Genomic DNA, 20,189 nt, shown 5'->3' with positions numbered 1-20,189 from the left:
GAGGAAAATTACTTTCAACAGCAGCAAGTCTAAAGTACCTTACAAAGCACGTCAAATATTATACATACCTCTAACGGTCTTTCTAAATGGTGACGTTCTAGGGGTAGCTATTTTGTAAAATACCTTGAAGTAACAATAGACAACAAATTTAACTTCAGCAAGTACATTTCATAAGTTTTTGAAAAAAATCTTACAAATAGTAAATCTTCTAGCTAAGTGGTCAAGGACAAACTGTGAATTAGACTAAAAAAGTGCTAAAAAACGATATATGAAGGAGCTATACTATCATTGATATCGTACGGTTCACCTGCTTTGAAAGATGCAACAAAATCTAAGAAAAACCAACAAAAGTTGAACAGAGTTCAAACCCTTATAGCCATAGGAATAATTGAAGGATACAGGAGAATCTCTTTCGACGCAACTTGCGGCATTCCTGGCTTAACACCGATCTGCTTGAAGATGCAAGAATTCTCTCTTAGATATAAAGTTACTTCCGGAAGATAGCGGAAATGTCAAAATTGATCCGAACCTCTTAGAACTCCCAAATCGCTGCAATAGGTGGATTTACCTGGTAGAAAAAACATATATTAAGGGAAGAAAACCCTCTGAAAGTGAGATTCTATATATAAGAGTACACTGATGGAAGCAAAACCTAAGGAAACGTCAGTTATTCTTTCATTCCACATTACAGACAGTCTATTATACAAGAGCGCTGCTCCAGACTGCATCCCCTCTGTTCAAACAACCAAGAAGAAGTCTGGATGTTTGAAGAGAGAGGACGGAAGAACCAAACTATAGTCCATTCACTTACATATCTCAGGGAATTAGAAGTGAAATATCCCTCATTAAAAGACGGTAACAATTTACAGTTATTACAGTAGAGAACTGGCTGCATAAAAATCCAGAAGAACCACCTAGCGTTAGTAGACACGAAGCATGATAAGGAATATCACTCTAGAGGGATGGGAAATCAAGTTCTGTGGGAGAGGGCGCATATTGGGATGGCGACCGAGCGGATCAGCTGGCTAAAGAAGTGGCTTAGACGAACGGCTAGAAATAACTTTCCGAAAGTGTTGAAAATCTGCAAAAACACTTGCAGGAGAAATAAGTGTAAACTTGTGTGGAAAAAGAATGAAAAACATCAAAAAACGGATCAAGAAGAAACGAATTCATGATAAATATAAGAAGCAGCCTTCTGCTGATAATGCACGCCATCTCTTCAGGTTTAACTACGCTACTAACGGGACATGGAAAATTAAGACACTACCCACACAGATTCCATATCCTGGGATCGCCATCATGCGTTTGCAGTCCACACCTTCTACAGACTGTCGATCACATATATTTTCCGACTGTCAGCTATTGAGGCTCCATTCGGATACCCCTAATACGACACGCCATCACTTTGGGAGACGAGTGGGTAGGGTCAAACAGAGATTGATCGGAAAGTATTACTCAGAATTAGGTAATTTTGCCAATAGGATGAAACGCCAATCATTATAATGTAACATAAACTACTCATACGGTTTGGATTGTATAGTGTAAATTTATCTAGATTTAAAAATATAAATATAGATGAAAACATTAATGAGATAAAGAGCCAATAGGCTTCACTTCGGCGAAGTAAATTTATTCAAATTAAGTGGATATTGAATCCAACATTATTTCTTATCCGAATAAGAAACTCAAAGGTAGAAAATCTAATCTAAGAGATTAGATTTTCTATTAGAGAGACTGAAATCTTGGTATTTACTCGTTCTACCTACTCACCGATGAGACCTCAAAAAAGGTTGAAACCGGTCTGGGTAGTGACCTCTCCTCATAATGTATAACAGAAAACATCTCGTAGGAGTTGTGTTTTACATTAGGAGAAATACCAAAGACAGTGATCGGAGCTTGCTTCACCTTTACTACGAGTTGCCCTAGCATTCTACCAGGTATTGGCTTACGCTTGGACTCGCCGAGCTTTTATAGTTTTGTATATTCGGCATGAAACTCTTAGATTAGATTTTCTATCTTTGAGTTTCTTATTCGGCTAAGAAATAATGTTGGATTCAATATCCACTTAATTTGAATGAAAATATGAATATTGATACAAAAATATTAACATAAATGTTAATCAAACGATTAACATGCTACATGTAATATCTGCATTACATGCAAAGGAGTACGTGAAGTACCTCGTGGTAGGATTAAAACACAAACGCATGCGCGCCCGCGAGCGTTCACAGTCTAATTATTTATTGATTCGTTTTTTTTTTCAGTGCTGTTAGATCCCATGGAGTCACAATTTGCGGATTCAAGGAGAGATTTCCTGGTAAGCGTCTATTTTCTGTACTGTCTTTAAATTTCTTTAAAATCTCTTTAAAATATGATTAGGTTTATTAAATTTTTTATGAGTCTCATCAGCGTTTATTTTATTTTATTTAATTAATAACTAAACAAACATTCTTGTGGTTCTCGATTAACGCTGGTACGTGTATGTTGTGATGGTACACTGATTGCTGTGCCAGTCGATTGTACCAGATGGTTTATATTTTCCTTCCTTTCTTTGGGTAGGCCATCAGGTGGTAATTCCTTTTTCCGTTTTTTATGCAGCACGCGTTTCACTTGAGACGTAAGGTTTCTTACTTCTTTTCGTAGTTTTTCGAGCTTAACGTTTTATTGCTCTTCCGTTACTGCCAGTAGGTTAGATTTTGTATCCCATGCACTGTTGCGAGCACTTCTTTCACCCTATCGTTATTGCATTGGAAGTATTGTTCGTAATTCTGAAATATTTGTATTATTTCTGGGAAAATTCCCATGTTAATTCCTCTCAAAAACTACTACTTTTTACGGCTATTTTAGCTTTCGTTTAGGAGCGTCCCCTTTTTTTGAGCACTCCTAAATATTTGGTTGACTTGCAAGAAAAAGTTGGTTGACTTGTATTATTTGGAATTCAGTATTGCTTTCATCATATCTCCGTTCGAATCTTAATTATCCGTAATAGTGAGGTCAGGAATGGATATTTTGCTGCATTTCGCTGCGTTTACCCTGCGATTTTTTTTTTTTTTTTTGCTCGATATTGTTGGCAGTGCGATTAGCTAATTTGAAAGTATTTGCTTTCAGATGGTTTCCGATATTCCGATCACTGGTACTGCAGCTTCTGTTGAAAATGTGTGGAGTATAGCCCGACTTCTTCACACATTGGCTCCTCCCACTTGTTGTAGGACATAGTACGTAAGTGACCTTGAGTGTTTTGGTCACCTTGGAAATACACTTTCACCAAACTGCTGCCATAAAATTGGAAGCGCACAATTGTCTAGAATGTCACCTATAAACGACCTATAAAGGTCGCTGGGTTGTGCTAGCAACCCAGATCACGCGCGCATTGATTCGGCAGAAAGAGATGATGAGCCATTTCCTGTTACAGATAATTACCGTAAGTAAACTGTTTAGTCATAGTGAAAATGGAAAGGATATCACACAGACAAGTATTTCTATTCAGAAGCTCGTTCTGGTGTTCTCAGGACTAGACTGACCATATTTCCTCGTGACAAAAACGAGATATTGAGATGGCAAAAACCGGACTGGGGTTATGTAATAATCTGCATTCATGAAAAAGCAAGACGACTAAAAAGTTTCATTACATAAAAATATTGAGCTTGCATTATTCTTCAGTGACAGAACCCATACAAAAATTTATAGGTAAACGTAGAGGAGGACTGTTTAACAACACGATCGTACCATGAATATTTCTCCGATGAAGTGATCTTATGCAGCAAATTTTCGGTCTTTCAACAGCTTATAATAAAGCTTCTGATACTCCATGACCCAATTTTGTCTTACAACTAACATAGCCCTCATTGTCTCAACACTTAATCTAGATTTCTCCTTTGACCACATCCTGTTCATAACAGAAAACATTCTCTCCACAGGTGCTGTACTTCCTGGAAGACAAAGAATATACTCTACAATATTACAAAATTCTTGACAGTCTAGGCGTTTTTCGCTCATTTCAGAAAAATTCTGTACTCATCTATCACATACAGGAATGCAGTTTTTATTCCAAGTATCCAACTGCTTCACAATTATAGATTTTATGAGGGTTCACTGATCGAATACACGAGTTTCTTCTGTTTCTGTGCGTGTGATGGGTTCCTCGTTCAGGCTGTCCTGTATTTCTTTCCATTCAGGTATCTTCCTTAATAGCACCCACTTGAACTTCTCAGTGTTTCCTAAACTGCACTTCCACTTGTTGACATATTCTAAGCTGGCTTCATATAAATTTTCAACCACCTCAAAAAACTTAGCCTTATTAATTTAATCTCAGTTTACTAACATTTTCAGTTGTTTGGTGATATTAGTAGTTAAACACACTTCAATTTTTATGGACTCTAAATTGTTTACAAGACTTTCAATGTTCACAGCTACTTCTTTAGCTGAAATATTATCTTTTTCAATTAGGCTAAGGTATGTTTGGCGTAGACACTTGTTTTCTTGCAAATGACCACCACAATTTCAAACAGTTTTCGCAACATAACAGGACATTGTTTTTGAGAAAGAAAATAAGAACGATGCCCATCAAAGATGTTTAAAATTCTGTCAATTGATGGACCTAAGAACAAAAATCTTGTAATTCCATGCTCAAACAATTTAGCCTAATTGTTTCCTACAAAGTCACAAACGTTTTTCAGTTCTTCAACTCTGACTGTGTATATGTTGAAGTTTTTGTTTACTTTCACTGCAAAATATTCAATATCGATTGGTAAACAGTCGACAGCACACTGGAGACAATTGTGTATAATGTGTGCCCCACAACCAATACCGATAATCTGCCTCTTCAGTTCAGTTTCTAGTTTTGTCACACATTAATTTTGCTGTCTTTTGAAACCACCAAAATTGGTGTTCGTGTTATCTGCACACAAAGCAAAAATTTTGTTTTGTAAGGCAAATTTGTCTCTTACAGCCTTCAACATAACACACTGTAGGTGGGATATTTCACTAAGTAAGGAAATAAAGACTATAATTTTGTTTTGAACACCACAATTTGGCGAAAAGTACCTCACAACGATTGGAAAGAGTTTGATCTTTTTGTTTGTTGTATCTAAACTGAATGTAATGTTTTTTGCTTTATTCAAACCCTCTATTACTTCGCCAACATGTATGGTGATAAAACGTTGGTAATTATTGCTTCTGATTTAGTACGTGCTGAAGAAACTTAGTTCATAAATTTTATTCATCAATGTCGACAAGCAGTAATTTGCGTGAAAACTTTGGCCGTGACGGACAGTATGATAAGCAACAAGAGCTTCATTTGCTGCAATTTTATCGCTTTCGCTATCACCACAAATCAGCTGATGTTTTTAACTGAAGCCAGAGTCTTTTCAGCATCCTCATGTTTCTCGCCCTTAGATGTTGTTTGATATCGCTTCTGCCTCCGTGAGCAACAGAAAAATGGACATACAATGTCGGCATACCACTTTTGTTCCATCACTACACAGCTTGTTCAGTTTAATAAATTTGAATTCTTTATTGAGATCGTCATTAAAACTGCTCTTTGACACTGCAAGGATAGACTTAAAGCTTTAAAAAATATGAAATTTAAACCACCGGCATTGAATAACAAAGCCACCGGTTAGCATACGGGCAAAACAAAACCTAACGCTACAGCAGAACAGACGCCGTGTCTGAGACGTGCAAGTGTTGCCGACATTCATTTTTATTATTTTCTTTGAATAAATCACTGCAGATGTCGATATTTAGTATCGAAAAATGCGACTCCGTGGTTATACAAATTACTGATATCCATGATGTTGATATACGATTATAGGTTAAGAATAATAATTTATGACTGACCAGTATTAAAGCATAGGTATAGTTTTTATTAAAAACGGGACAAAACTGACATTTTTATTAAAACGATAGGACGACCGGGAAATATGGAAAACACAAAAAACATTCTGTGCCATTCCAAACGGTACGTAAGAGAATACTTACGAGTAAACTGGACTAGAACCCAAGAGGTTGAATGTAATATGCGCTGTCTTACTCCTTTTCTATTACACTTCTACGATTAGAAGTGTAAGAAGTCCATGGTAAGAAGAGGTTCTACACAGGTAGAACCTCTCCTTACCATGGAGATTACGGCATTCAGAAAAATAATCCAAAACATTTAATTGAATAAACAATTAAGCAAAGGAAATTTATCACACAACAATTTATCGAAAAACAGTTCCTCAAAAAAGTAATTCGTCGAACGTAATTAATCGAAAACACACACACACACACACACACACACACACACACACACACACACACACACACACACACACACACACACACACACACACACACACACACACACACACACACACACACACACACACACACACACGAAAATGCAAGAAAATGCAAGAAGTTGCAAGAAAATGTCATTTCTTGAGAACTATTATCGGTGAATTGTTTATTCGACCATCTGCATTTGCGACGAATTGTCGTACAATGAACTCTGGTTCAACGAATTGTTTATTCGATGAATTGCCATTCGTTAAATTCTTGTTCGATGAATTGCTTATCTGACGAATTGCTTTTTTGATGAATTGACATTCGGTAAACTGTTTTCGATGAACTGTTTTCGGAGAATTCACTTAATGGCAAATACTGAATTATTTACAATTCGTCTGACTCTTGACCATTGTACAAGTTCAAATTTTCAATACCCTTCTACGTAATGATTATCTGATGCAGTTATTTTTCTGCTAAAGAAAAATTCATCTAGAAAATCGTGAATGTTAATTAATGTTTAATTTTCTTTATCTTTCAGGAATCTGGACGGGTTTTGATCACTGATTTCACTGTAGACAATCGGCCTTGCAGCCATCAACGACTGCATAGAAGTAAGTTGATTAACCTCACAGTGTGCACATTAACACTTCGCGATTGTTTTAGTATGAGAGACTTCGTAGCTCAGTCAGTATAGACGAAGCTCTTGGTTCGGTTCGAATCGGAACGAGAACTTTATGAGGGCATTTCAAATGATGGCATGTTAGCCGAGCCTGACTCATAATGAGGCGACTCCAAGGAAACTCTGCTTTTTCGTCCCGCAGCCAGGAGAACGGGGCAGTAAAACACGGGCAATTTGCATGCAAAAGAATGCTTCTGGACTTAGTACTAGCCTTCGTATCCTAGAATTAAAATTACGACATCCAAGGATATTGAGAAGGTCGAAGGCGCTTAAGTGCCAGTTAGAGACATTGATGATGATAATATCACCAAGAATATAAAATCGAAGTCAAATCATCGACATCAGAATAGAAAATGAATTCTTAATAGATCCTTTTTCATTTACCAAGATCTCTTCAAGATAATTTCTATAGAGTTCATTTTGCAGAGTTCATTACTAGTTTTGTTTGTAATCAGCAATGATTTTGCATAAACGCATTCGCCAAAATTAATTTAAAACTTTAATCAGATGGCTTTTGCGTCTGAATAATATTCCCTCTGTTGTTCTCTAAATGACCACTGGGATTACACCTCTCTCATTTTACAGTGGAAATGGATATCTGCAATACCCTACTTGTTGAGCAAATCTGCTGGAATTGAGAAAATTCCACATAAGAAAGTAATTCATTACTTGATTTGTTCCGCTTCATTGACGAGCAGGACAAAGTCATTTCTGGTTCACAAAGTTTAGAATTATTTTTCAGCGTGACTAATCTGTCGTTTGGAAAAATATATTCAAATAAGTTGACGTACCTGAAAACAAGGTAGCTTCCATTTTATTTCGTTGAGAGAACTAACTTTGAGGTTTTCCTATAACTGTACCTGTGATGCAGCCAAAGCCATTTTATATGGTTATTTCAGTATTTCAGCAATATAGAGATGAAAATCTAAGCCTATCGGACTTGAAAGCTTGATGAAGTACTTCCCATAGTAGCGGCCAAACTATCAGTTTCGTCAGCGTTTTAAACTTGTACGGTTTGATCCTAGGCGCAATAGAAACATATAATCTACCTGGGTATTCTGAGAAGGATGCAAAAAGAGGTTTTCCAGGATATTTTGAGATGTAAATTGATTTCAGAAATACTGTAAACAACTAGATGATATGAACATCTAACAGTGTAGAAGGGAATTCACATTGAAATCGGTCCAATACCCCAGATGTACAGATGCAGTGCTAAGAATACGCTTTCAAATGGGTCAAACAGATTTACAGATGCAGTCTTGAAAATCTGTTATTCGATATAGTTTAGATTTCATTATGGATTTTTTAATGTGAAAACCCCTTATGAAAGGTGTTTAATCTTAAACTTATACTACGCTTGTGTTATAAAGGGACAGTGTTATGTGATCCTGAAGCTTTGCACTACCGAATAAAGATGATATTTTTCATGACTTCTTTAGGAGTCTCATAATTAAGGTTATGACTTTTAACTCAAATGAAGATTCAAATCTATCACTGCAATATTCTGATCCGTCCATGCTGTTATAGGGATTCAGACCAACAGCTTGTAATCTGGAAAGCGGATATGACATCAGTTGCCTGAGAAGAGGTTTGTTCAAATCAAACGCTCGTAAATTTACTTTGATCGTACTTGGTGAAGGAAAACTGGAATCTGCTCAGCAGTCACATGTACTAGCGATCTCCTTCAACGGTCCAATCAGTTAAGGGATTACTTTAATTGACACAAAACGTGTTTATTATAAATCACTTTAAGGGTCGTAATCAGCCTCCTTTAAAATGAAAACTACTTCTTTTTCGCATAATCCAAAAGTGCAACACTGGGACAGGTATTAGCAGAGAAGTCTAATAAAAGTCCTCCAATCATTTTTTCAAATACCCCTTATTTTCATTTATAAATCAAGTGTTTGCCCAACTTCCTAAATTGTCTACCCATTCAGTTTAAGCAGTTAGGGCCCATTTATTAAATGGGTCCATTACATCTAACAATATAGACAAGGTAAGGTGTTTCCTTTAAATCCTTGTTACGTTATCATTCCTGTGACCAGCGTAGAATTGATTCTTTGCATCCGAATCTGACTTTGAAATATGAGATCAGTGTATGGCCTTTATCACCTCGCGTGAAATGTAAACGACTTCAATTCATCATCTTTTTTAAAATAGGATTGAATTTTCTGATGTTGCTGTGCGAATTTTGTTTTCATATTCTGTGTTGGATTTCTCAACTTCATTAAGAATACTGATTATGTGCTTGAAGTTGGCAGCTTCTTCTTTACCCTTAACCCTTCTTCTTTACCCTTCTTCTTTACCTCTGTTATAGGAATCGTTCATAGGAATTTTGAGCTGAATTTGCAATGGTCATGATTAGAAGATCAAGATCTGGCTTAGCAATTAGACGAAAGTAGTTTACTATAGTAAAAGGGCCAACGTGCTCCATGTTAAAATTAAGTGACCATTTCAAGCAAATATGGGTTCGATGAACGAGGAAGTTTAGAAAGTAACGAGATTAAACTCCTCAAAATTGACAAAAGTATTCAACATTTTCCAACTGCATCATCCTTCATCTGGCTGACAAAATCTTGCAAGATGTAAATCTAGTGGTGAAGTCTTCTAGAATATACTGGCATTTAAGGAAAAGAATGATCAGGAGCATGGGCGTTTGGAGGAGTTATTTCATGATGTAAGCATCGTTTGGCAAGCGCATTAACACCTAAGTGCCAATCAGTCAGGACCAAGACCAAGGCAAAGCTGTACTGACAATTAGATAGTATATCAGTATTACTTCCAAGCTTCCATGGAATCTGAACACTCATCTCGTGCGACTTAATATTCCCTTGAAAACATTCAGCACCCATCTGACGATGCGATCCACTCGTTCACCACTCGTCACGTAAAGAGTTCAACTTTGCACCTCATGCGATTTGTGTACATCTTCCAGGAATGACTACTCATTCTCTGATCATCCCTCACTCCGTCCAACATTTCCCGTATCTCCTGATACGTCCTTTCACTAGCTTATACTCCTCAGTCTTATCACCTCCCCCTCTCCCTTCTACTTGCCAAACAGACCTTCTTGCAGATCATATTCATACTGTCTGCCCTCATTCTGAACATTCATGAGTCTTGAAACAATTTTAGTTATTCTCCTGTGCACTCTCTACAATGTTTCCTTATCGTCAACAAAGCCAAATGACCAGATCTGTGCACAGAAATCCAAACGTAGCCTAATTAGTACCTTACGCTGTGTAACTATGACCTCCTAATCCGTGCAAAAACGAAATGTAATGCAGAGCGGCAATTTTCTCGGCAACACTTACTACGTTTGAGTGTGATCCCTGAAATTCAGTTACTTATGCACCGAGATTCAAAGATCCTTGGCGACGTTTACTTTCTAAAGCAAAGTTCCTTCACTGTGATTAACCTCATTCTTTCTCTTCTGGACAAAGTACAGAACATTATACATCACACACACACACACACACACACACACACACACACACACACACACACACACACACACACACACACACACACACACACACACACACACACACACACACACACACACACACACACACACACACACACACACACACACACACGAGTCTAAACACCAACATGCTCAAAATCTCTTACATCATCACATCAGAACCTCTTGAAATTGCCCTTCCTGACTTAGCCCAATCACAAATAACCGACTGTCGCTTGTCCATCTTTGAACTTTATCTTTGATATATATATATTAGACGCAACAAGAGGATAATATTAAACAAAAATATGATAAAGGCAAGATGCCTTTTAGGCATCTTGCCTTATTTATGGTTCATATTTGTTTGAAAAGGAAAGAATTCTACCGGAAATAAGAAATAACTAGCGAAGATAGATTTCAGTGGTAGCTTTAATCTAAAATTGTACAAATTTCTGTTCATCAACAAGTGGAACTTCCTCAAGAAAATTATACAAGAAGGAAAAGGTGAGCTGTGAAATAAGGCAGATTCGAGGGCTAACACCAATGGGAGAACAATACAAACTTCGTTCGTAGTGTTTTTTGGAAAAACAATGATGTTAGCGAAATAATCCGAAAGAAGAAGTTGCCAAGGTTGATTTCCGAGAGGTTTCTTCATCTTCTGCTGATGGTGCGATTCGTAACACAACCGAAACAATTCAATTCTCGCATGAGCATATTTAAATTGTTATATTCCGTATGATTTTGCCGATTTAACGTGCTTTGCGGAATAAAAAATCCCACGCTTAAGGGTTACAAATTCAGTCTATCATCCCGTGAGATCAGCTAGCTCATCTTCAGTTGAAGAAAAGCCGTTAAGAAGGTTTCTCGCATGATATATGGAAAGTGAACCGAATTCAGTTCTCAATATAAGGTTAATAATTTTCCATCTCCAGAATTTCCCATTCTGGAGATGTGAAATTAAAAATGAGGACTTATCAGATAAACAAGCGAAAAACGAACAATCAGTTGACATGTCAAACATACACTGCTTAGAAAGAGCTCAATGGACACGATAATGTGAGGAACAAACAGCCCTTAGCGCCCACCTTATTCGGTGATTTAGTCCTCACTGTGATGACTGCAGCAGTGGCTGCGAGTAAAGAATTCCGTGAGTTCTTTTCTTGAAGCCATTTCACCCGGACATAATTGCACTCACTTGGGACCATCGTATTCTTGCAATTTATACCGCTACAAGCAGGTGACTTGTTACATGTCACGTTGTACCTTTCCCATTGGGGGTGTCCGTTGACCTCTTTCTGCTCAGTGTATTCTTTAAATGTCAAACATGCACTTTCTCGTTTAATCTTTGACTATGAACTATTGAAACCCAATTCTATTGGGCTTAAATTCATACGGTATAATAAGAAACCGATTACATAATTATAAATATATTAACGGTAGAGTAAACGTAAGATTATTTATAATTAAAATGTAAAAGAATGAAAATACAAAAAAGGAAATAGTTAAAACTTTTCCGTAAATAAACGTAATCGGGGCCTTGTAGCATTTAAAAAATCTTCTAATTCTAGAGTTACTTGTGGGAGGAATGCGCATCTCACACAAAATGCGTGGTTTCATTTTTCTGTGCATTGATAGATCTTCATAAGCAGACATTTCTCTAATTCTTTCTCTTTACAGCCCTGTATAGTGCTGGATTTGAAACTGAACCTGAGTATGTACATTCGAACGTTAGTACATATCGCAAGCCACTATTCCCTAGGTTCAAGGCAGAGATGGAGATAGAAAGAGAGAAAGAGGAAGAACTTGAGACAACATCCGCAGTAGAAATTCGTGATTATTTTCCTGAAACGTGGCTGTGGGATATTCATACTCTCGGGTAAGAACCAGTCTGTTAATATGCTAAAGAATTACGGTATTGCACTAACTGTTAACATTTAAGCACATTCCATTCCTGTATCCATCACAGTGCACATTCTGTCGCTTGGAGATTTGTCCAATCAGTGCTTTGTAGCAGACAGAAACAGAAAGGTTAATATTGGGTTTACTTGGAAATGTCAGGATCTCTGTAGATCTCCGTGATTGTTTAAATACTTCTCAATGGGAACGGGGTGTGATTTCTTTTATCTTGATCATCATTCAGTGTGATGAAATACAACACGCCGTCAACAACAACAACAACAAAAAAAGACACGCTGTTCTGTGACACGTGCTTTAATCGATATCATAGTCTTCCAATATCAGTGGATTTTCCAGTTCATTGTGTCCAGTTTGGACTAACAGCAAGAACTGTTAATTGAGTAAATAATTTTTAAAATTCGAAAAGATGAAAAGCCGACTCTGGTAACATCATTCTATGCCAATATATGGCAAGGATTGATTACCAGAAAGCACGCGAGTGTTTGCCGCAGAGCTGGGTTGTAAAGTGTTATAAATTTAGAAATTTCTGGAGTGAGTAAAAACATAAAAAATTCCTAACAACTGTCATGCCCATTTGGAAAACCCAAATAATAGTCAATGGAGATAATCTCGGAACAGCGAATATCAAGAGATGAGTTTCTGAAGGTGTCTTATGTCACCTCTATTTTTCATCCTGGCAATGATTCCTCTAAAATTAGTTCTAAAGAAAACTAGCTTTGGATAACAGATATCAAAGCAAGAAAGGAAAATACCTGATTAGTTATACATGGATGACCTCAAAGGATATGGAAAATCACTCAGAGAAATTGAGTCACGGCTCAATACAGTCTGCATCGTCAAATAAAGACATTAGTATGGATTTGAGAAATGTGCAAAAATCTCCATAGTTCGAGGGAATATAAAAACCAACGAGACCACATTTACAGATGGAAAGAAGATTGAAAACTTGCAGCAGCACGAATCCTATAAATATCGAGGATTTCTTGAGGCAGACGCCATTTTAGGTTCAGAAGTCAAAAAGAAAACAGTGAGTGGATATAGGAGAGTTATAAGTTCTAAAATGCAACCTGAATGGAGGCAACAATGCACCAGCAATCAATGCATGAGCCATCTCTGTAATCAGATACACAGCAGAGATAACTGTCTCGACACAAGCCGATTCGAACAGCTTAATCGTAAAACAGGAAAAAGATTGATAGTGAATCCTGCCTTGTACACACGCAGTGATGTGAGTAGGTCGTAAATAGTCAGTAAAGTGGAGGACCTGGTCTTCTCAAGTGAAGCAAAGAATAGAAGAAGAAGGGCGTGAGAAATATCTAGGTCACTGTGAACCAAATAGGGATAGCATAAATGGGGGAAGTGATGTCACTGCCAACCCTGTCTGTTCTTATCATATTTTTTATATACGCGACATGATTTCTCAGCTGTAGATAAATTGATCAGAAGTAAATAAGTGGCATCATTTTGATATGTATTTTCATTGTAGTGGGCATCTGTGACGTCATGTGTATCCTGGATGCATTAGTTGTGTGAGCGCCCTCCTTTTTGCTTGGTTACATTGATGCATTATGGTAATTGTTCAAGTATGGAATTCTGGGTAATGGTTTGATTGTGGAATTCTGGGTAATGGTTTGATTGTGGAATTCTGGGTAATGGTTTGATTGTGGAATTCTGAGATGTGGTCTGTTGAACAAAGTTGTCGATGACATCACATTATGTCTTTTGGTTCAAACATAGAATTCTAGGTAACGGTTACAGTATGGAATTCTGGGTAATGGTTTAATTGTGGAATTCTGGGATATGCCCTGTTGCCATCATCTGTCAGTGATGTAATGAGAGCCTTTGGCACGAGTGTGACATTAAGGGTAATGATTAAAGATTGGAATTCTGGGAGGATATTTATTCACGTGTTCGGATATTTGGCTCGATTGTGAAACTATGGGAAAATATTTGTCTATAGGTAGCAGCACGAGTTTTCTAGTATAAGTGTGTGGTGTTTCATTCCTAATTTTGAATATGTGAATTTTTAGTTTAGAGTCAAGAGATGTCGCCATTTTTCGAAAATAATTATTACTTTTCCCCACTTTTTTCCCTTTCAATCCGTGCATTAATTTCACAGTAGGGACAACACATGGCAGTATACGATTTGGCATTTTAAGTGTGTGTGCTATTTCATATCTACATCTGATAAGAACAGAGGGGGGGGGTGACGGTGAAGTTATATTCCCCCATTTACCCTACTCCTATTTGGTTCCTAGTGACTGAATTGTATTAAAGGATAAAATTATGGATTTATATATCAACTTCTAAGCAAAATAACGTAAAACTTAAATATTTTGCATGCATAATTAAGCAGAAATCTATGTTTCCAATGATCTTTTTATAACTCAACCAATATTTTGAACTGTGTCAAAGGTTCCTTTGTCACAAAATATACAGAAGTGTTCTTCGTATAGTTTTCATTTTATAGATGTTATTACTTTTTTTTATCCTAATTAAATGTTAACTCTTTTTATCCTACTTAAACAGAATTGCATTAAGGGATAATGTTTTGGATTTATATTTCAACTGTTATACAGAATTAACCGAGTAAAAATTTCACCGTAACTTAAATATGAAAATCACTCTGGCAGCACCAAAATTTGTACATTTATGTTTACACATGAACAATAGCTGGTCACAAAAGAAGACTCTTCTTTTGTGACCAGCTATTTTGATGTATTGTAACCAAAAAACAGTACGTAATGAACATTTTTATTATCAAACTCATTGGAAAATATTAAAATGTAAACTAAATCTTGTGAAATATTTCTAGGTAATTAAATGTTCGAATTGTTCTTTTTTGATATACTTGTAAATAACATTTCTATAAAATAAAATGTTCATGTGTAAACATAAATGTACAAATTTTGGTGTTGCCAGAGTGTTTTCCATGTTTAACTTACCGTGAATTTTTACTCGGTTATTCTGTATAGCACTTGATATATAAATCCAAAAATTAACCCTTAATGCAATTCTGTTAAGTAGGGTAAAAAGAGTTAACATTTAATTAGGAAAAAAGTAATGAACTTTTAACATCTATAAAATGAAAACTATACGAAGACCGCTTCTACATATTTGGTGAGAAAGGAATACAGGGGCGGCCCGTGCATGGGCACTGCAGAACTGCAGCACCCCCAATTTTTCTCAATATATAAATATATTTATTAATTTATTTATATTCGCTTGTGATATTTAATTTTATGATCAACAATCTATACAATTCTCTTATTTTGTATAAAAAATAGTAAAAATCCATCTTGTAGCACTTAGGAGGGCGAAGGACGCTAGCAGCATTGTGTTTACCACAGTGTAATATTGCTACGCGCGAAGCACGAGCTATTAGCGTAATGCGTCACTGTCCATCGCGCAGTTCCACTGTTGTTTATATGCAGTTTGCGCCAGTAGTCAGTGTTCGTAGTGCTTATTGTGTTTACTCCGTCTATTTAAATATTTGGACATCACAATTAAAGGATTTAATTTTTAAGCCCAAAATTTGTAAATCCATTCCTTTAATTATAATTAAAGGAATGAATTTTATTTTAAAATAATTTTGAATTATACCAAACTGCATAATTTTATCGATAATGAATAACGTTTTTCATGTTTAATTTATTTTTTAATTTTTACCATAATTTTGATATTTTATCCAAACGTATACACTCTACTTACAGTGTGTATGAAAAATTCGAAAGTTGCAGCACCCCCACGATTTCAAGCTACGTGCCGCCACTGAAGGAATCATTAACGAAGATCAAAATATTGGTTGAGTTATATGTGTGAAAAGATTATTGGAAACATAGATTTTTATTTAATTATACATGCAAAATTATTTAAGATGTTTTACTCAGTTATTCTGCTTATAATTTGATATATCAATCCATAATTTTATCCCTTAATGCAATTCAGTCACTAAGAACCAAATAGGAGTAAGGGGAAAGGAGTGATAGAATGTCACTGACTTCCCTGTCTGTTCTCATCAGATGTAGATATGAAATACCACAGACACATACAGTAAAATACCAAATCATACTGCCATGTGTTATCCATTCTGTGAAATGAATGCAGGGATTGAAAAGGGAAAAAAGTGGGGAAAACTGATATCCAGTAATAATTATTTTAGATAAATGTCTACTGCTACCTATTGATAAGAAAACGTGAATGTAAAAAAAACTGTGATGATATCTCTTGACATTAAACTAAAAATATAGGGATGAAATACCACACACCCTTAAAATACCAAATTGTACTGCCATCTCTTCACACTACAGTTAAATTAATGCAGGGAAAAATTGTGAGTATTTGTATGTTTGTGGGGGATGGGGGTACATCACTGATATCCAGTAGTTAATTATTTTAGAAAATGTCTGCTACGTATTGACAAGAAAACCTCAATGTTAAAGAAAAAAAAACACTGCTGGCGCCATCTCTTGACTCTGGTTTAGAGTCAAGAGATGGGTATATCACCCCTAATTTTGACGTTGCTCTCCCATCGTCAAAATTAGGGGTGATATACCAACGCTTATACTAGAAAACTTGTGCTACCACCTATATACAAATATTTTCCTATAGTTTCACAATCGAGCCAAAGACCCCAATATGTGAATAAATATCCTCCCAGAATTCCAATCTCTAATCATTAATGCTACACTCGAACCAAAAGTTCACCTCACCTCACCTCACTGACAGATGGCGGCATCATGCCATATCCCAGAATTCCACAATCTAACCATTACCCAGAATTCCTTGCTCGAACCAAAAGATACAACGTGACGTCATTGATAACTGGGGTCAAAAGACCATCTCTCAGAATTCCACAATCAAACCATTACCCAGAATTCCATACTCTAACCGTTTCCTAGAATTCCAAATTCCATGCTCGAACCAAAAGACACAATGTGATGTCAGAGACAACTGGGCTCAACAGACACATCCCAGAATTTCACAATCAAACCATTACCCAGAGTTCCATACTTGAACCATTACCTATAATGCATCCATCCAACCAAAGAAAAAAGAGGCTGCTCGCACAACTCATGCATCCAGGACACAGATGACTTTGCAGATGCCCACTACAATGATGTCATAAAAATACATATCAAAATGACGTCACTTATCGTCAGCTGAGAAATGACATCCCTTATCTACATCTGATAAGAACAGACAGAGAGAGTATAGTATGGCCACGCTTTAGAGATCTCCACTTGGAAACTTGCCCAGAATAGTCGATTCATGCTGAAGAGGAGAAAGAAATGAAGGACGTCCGAATTGGTCGCCAACACGTGAAATCACGTGCTTTATAGGCAAAATTTTCCAACTGTTATACAAGCAACATAGTTAACTACAATGATCATAAAACAGAAGTTAATTTCCCGACGTGTAATAATAAACAACTCATCCCACAATACGGATTGATTACCCTATTATCGGAATTGATTCTCCTTTGTGTGACATGCGCAGAAGTGTCGAAGGGTCTCTAATCTGTGGGCTAACTATAGTGATGTCACTTCTCACATTTACCCTATCGCGATTTGGTTCAAATTGACCTAGATATTTCTAGGGTTGAACGATTACATCAAGAAAAGTAGAGAAAGGATGTTAATTGAAGCTTTCAAAACAGTAGTAGAAGGAAAATAGCAACACAAGGAGGAAGTGATGGTAAAAGAGATTAGAAGGTTGGGAAAAAAGCAGTGCATAGTCAATATTTAAAAGATATTGAAGGGAAAGTTGGGAAAATTGACAGTCACTTAACTTATCAATGGCTTCAGCAGGACAACATCAAGAGAGAGAGAGAGAGAGAGAGAGAGAGAGAGAGAGAGGGTATAATGTTTGCTGCTCAAGCACAAGCACTACAAACAAATTTAATAAATGTGAAGATTGAAACATTCTGCAACTATAGCAAATGCCGCCTGTGAAGAGATAAAGAAGAGACAATGAACCATCCAATTAGTTCTTGCAGCAAGACTGATCATAAGGACTAAAAATAAAGACATGATTCGGTAAGAAAGCTGTACACTGAACTGAAGCTTTGCAGGAAATATGCTTTCCCAACTTACAAAATCACTTGAGTACGCATGGTTGAAAACCTTGAAAAATGTCAAGATATTTTGGGACACTGAAATTCAGACAGATATACAACTGAATCTAATATGGCAGACATCAGTGTAGTCGAAAAAGAACACGTGTAGTTTATTGATGCGCAATACCAAGCGATGGTAGAGAGAAGAAAAAGTGCACGAAAAACTGAGCAAGTATAGGGAACTGGAGATCGAAATTCATCGCCTGTGGAGCAAGAAGGTAACAACGACAGTTTCAGTTATCATGGGAGCGCTAGGAGCAATACCAAGAACATTTATGAAACATCTGGAAAAGTTGAGTCTCGAAGATACAACATGATTTCAACTCAAATCCAGGACAACTGCACATATAAGGACATCTCATAATTTACGACGATATCTAGTCAATTCCTAGGCCTTTGGATAAGGCTCGAACTGGATTCATTGCAAGTCAAAGATTTCATTATTCAATTCCATGTTTCTTGTTAATCTGAACTCTGTTAATTGAATATAAAATAATAAAATTTTTATATTTTTTTAAATATTTATTCTCCTTCAAAGAAATCACATGTACACAAAAGTATATAAACAAAATTAACACGAATTAATACAAACGACTTTTACAATGGGTATGATTGGTATATGTAAAAGAATAGCAATAATAATTTTTATAACTACATCAATACCAATCTTATTGGCCTTTTAGAAAATGTTTACACTTTTTGATTAACACCATGACAGAAAAGCTTCATTTTTGAGTACGTTTTGGTACAGTAAATAAAATTAACACGAAATTAATAATAATTGTATTAATATTTTTTTTTTACAGTGACAAGGTTTATTATCATACGGATTATTTACAAATATACAAAGAAAATATCATTATGTCCTCTGTACAATACAAAGATTCAGTGCAAAATGCATTATTATTATTTTTATATATAAATACGCAAATACGTTTTTAATTAGCTGTATGCACTATTACAATATAGTGATACAGCAGAAAATTTGTTACATAATTCAATAATATTAATAAGAATGGAATATAGTTTTTCATAATTTTTCTGCAAATTGTCATTTGTATTTATATTTCAATAGCGTTTTATATATTATGCATTTAGTACAGAAAATTTACAACATATAAGTTAGTAATAATGATAGGAATAATAATTCAATGTCCGTATCAAAGTTTGGTAGTATTCCGCTTATCTATGTACAAATTATTAAAAATTTTTGTTACATTTTTTATCATAACAACAATTCAATTTACAAATTGCTGCGTATGTTCATTTATGATAGACTTGTTTGTTCTTCTGGCGTTTCTGCTTTCTTCCTTGAAGCTTCTACAGCGCTTGTCTGAGGAAAATAATAGATGGCAGTGGTTTGGTGGTTTTGTTTCAGTATTCATCAAGAGCGAGGTGTAGATTTCTCTGTTTATGTGTATCCGCTTAGAAATATATTTATGATATGCGCACGCACACACACACAGATATATATATATATATATATATATATATATATATATATATATATATATATATATATATATATATATATATATATATATATATATATATATATATATATATATATATTGAACAGACTGGAAATTTGGCCAAACGGAAATGGCCATCAATTTAATATTATTAAGTGTAAAAATAATAATAATGAGCCTGTGTAGCTCAGTGGATGTGGCGTTTGCACACCACCGCACTTGGCCGCACGAAGGAAGACTTAGTTTCGAGTCTAGTCGGCGACTAGAGGA

At 35.9% G+C, this 20,189-nt stretch overlaps 1 protein-coding gene across 1 annotated transcript in view; it reads left to right on the top strand.

Annotated features, from left to right (window-relative positions):
• The window catches only part of LOC150099881 (alpha-2-macroglobulin-like), a 136,193-nt gene that overhangs the window by 65,977 nt on the left and 50,027 nt on the right, over positions 1–20,189 (top strand). Inside the window, exons 8-9 of the mRNA XM_090403164.1 lie at positions 6,806–6,878; positions 12,090–12,288. Coding sequence (XP_090259290.1) covers positions 6,806–6,878; positions 12,090–12,288 — 272 coding nt within the window. The remainder of the gene's footprint in view (positions 1–6,805; positions 6,879–12,089; positions 12,289–20,189) is intronic.

The sequence above is a fragment of the Typopeltis vanoorti genome, chromosome 13 (genome assembly GCF_054136105.1).
Source record: "Typopeltis vanoorti isolate ZY-2024b chromosome 13, IOZ_Tvanoo_1.0, whole genome shotgun sequence".
Taxonomy (NCBI): Eukaryota; Metazoa; Arthropoda; class Arachnida; order Uropygi; family Thelyphonidae; genus Typopeltis; species Typopeltis vanoorti.
Note: the sequence above shows the minus strand (reverse complement) of the source record. Positions and strands in the feature narration are given on the sequence as shown.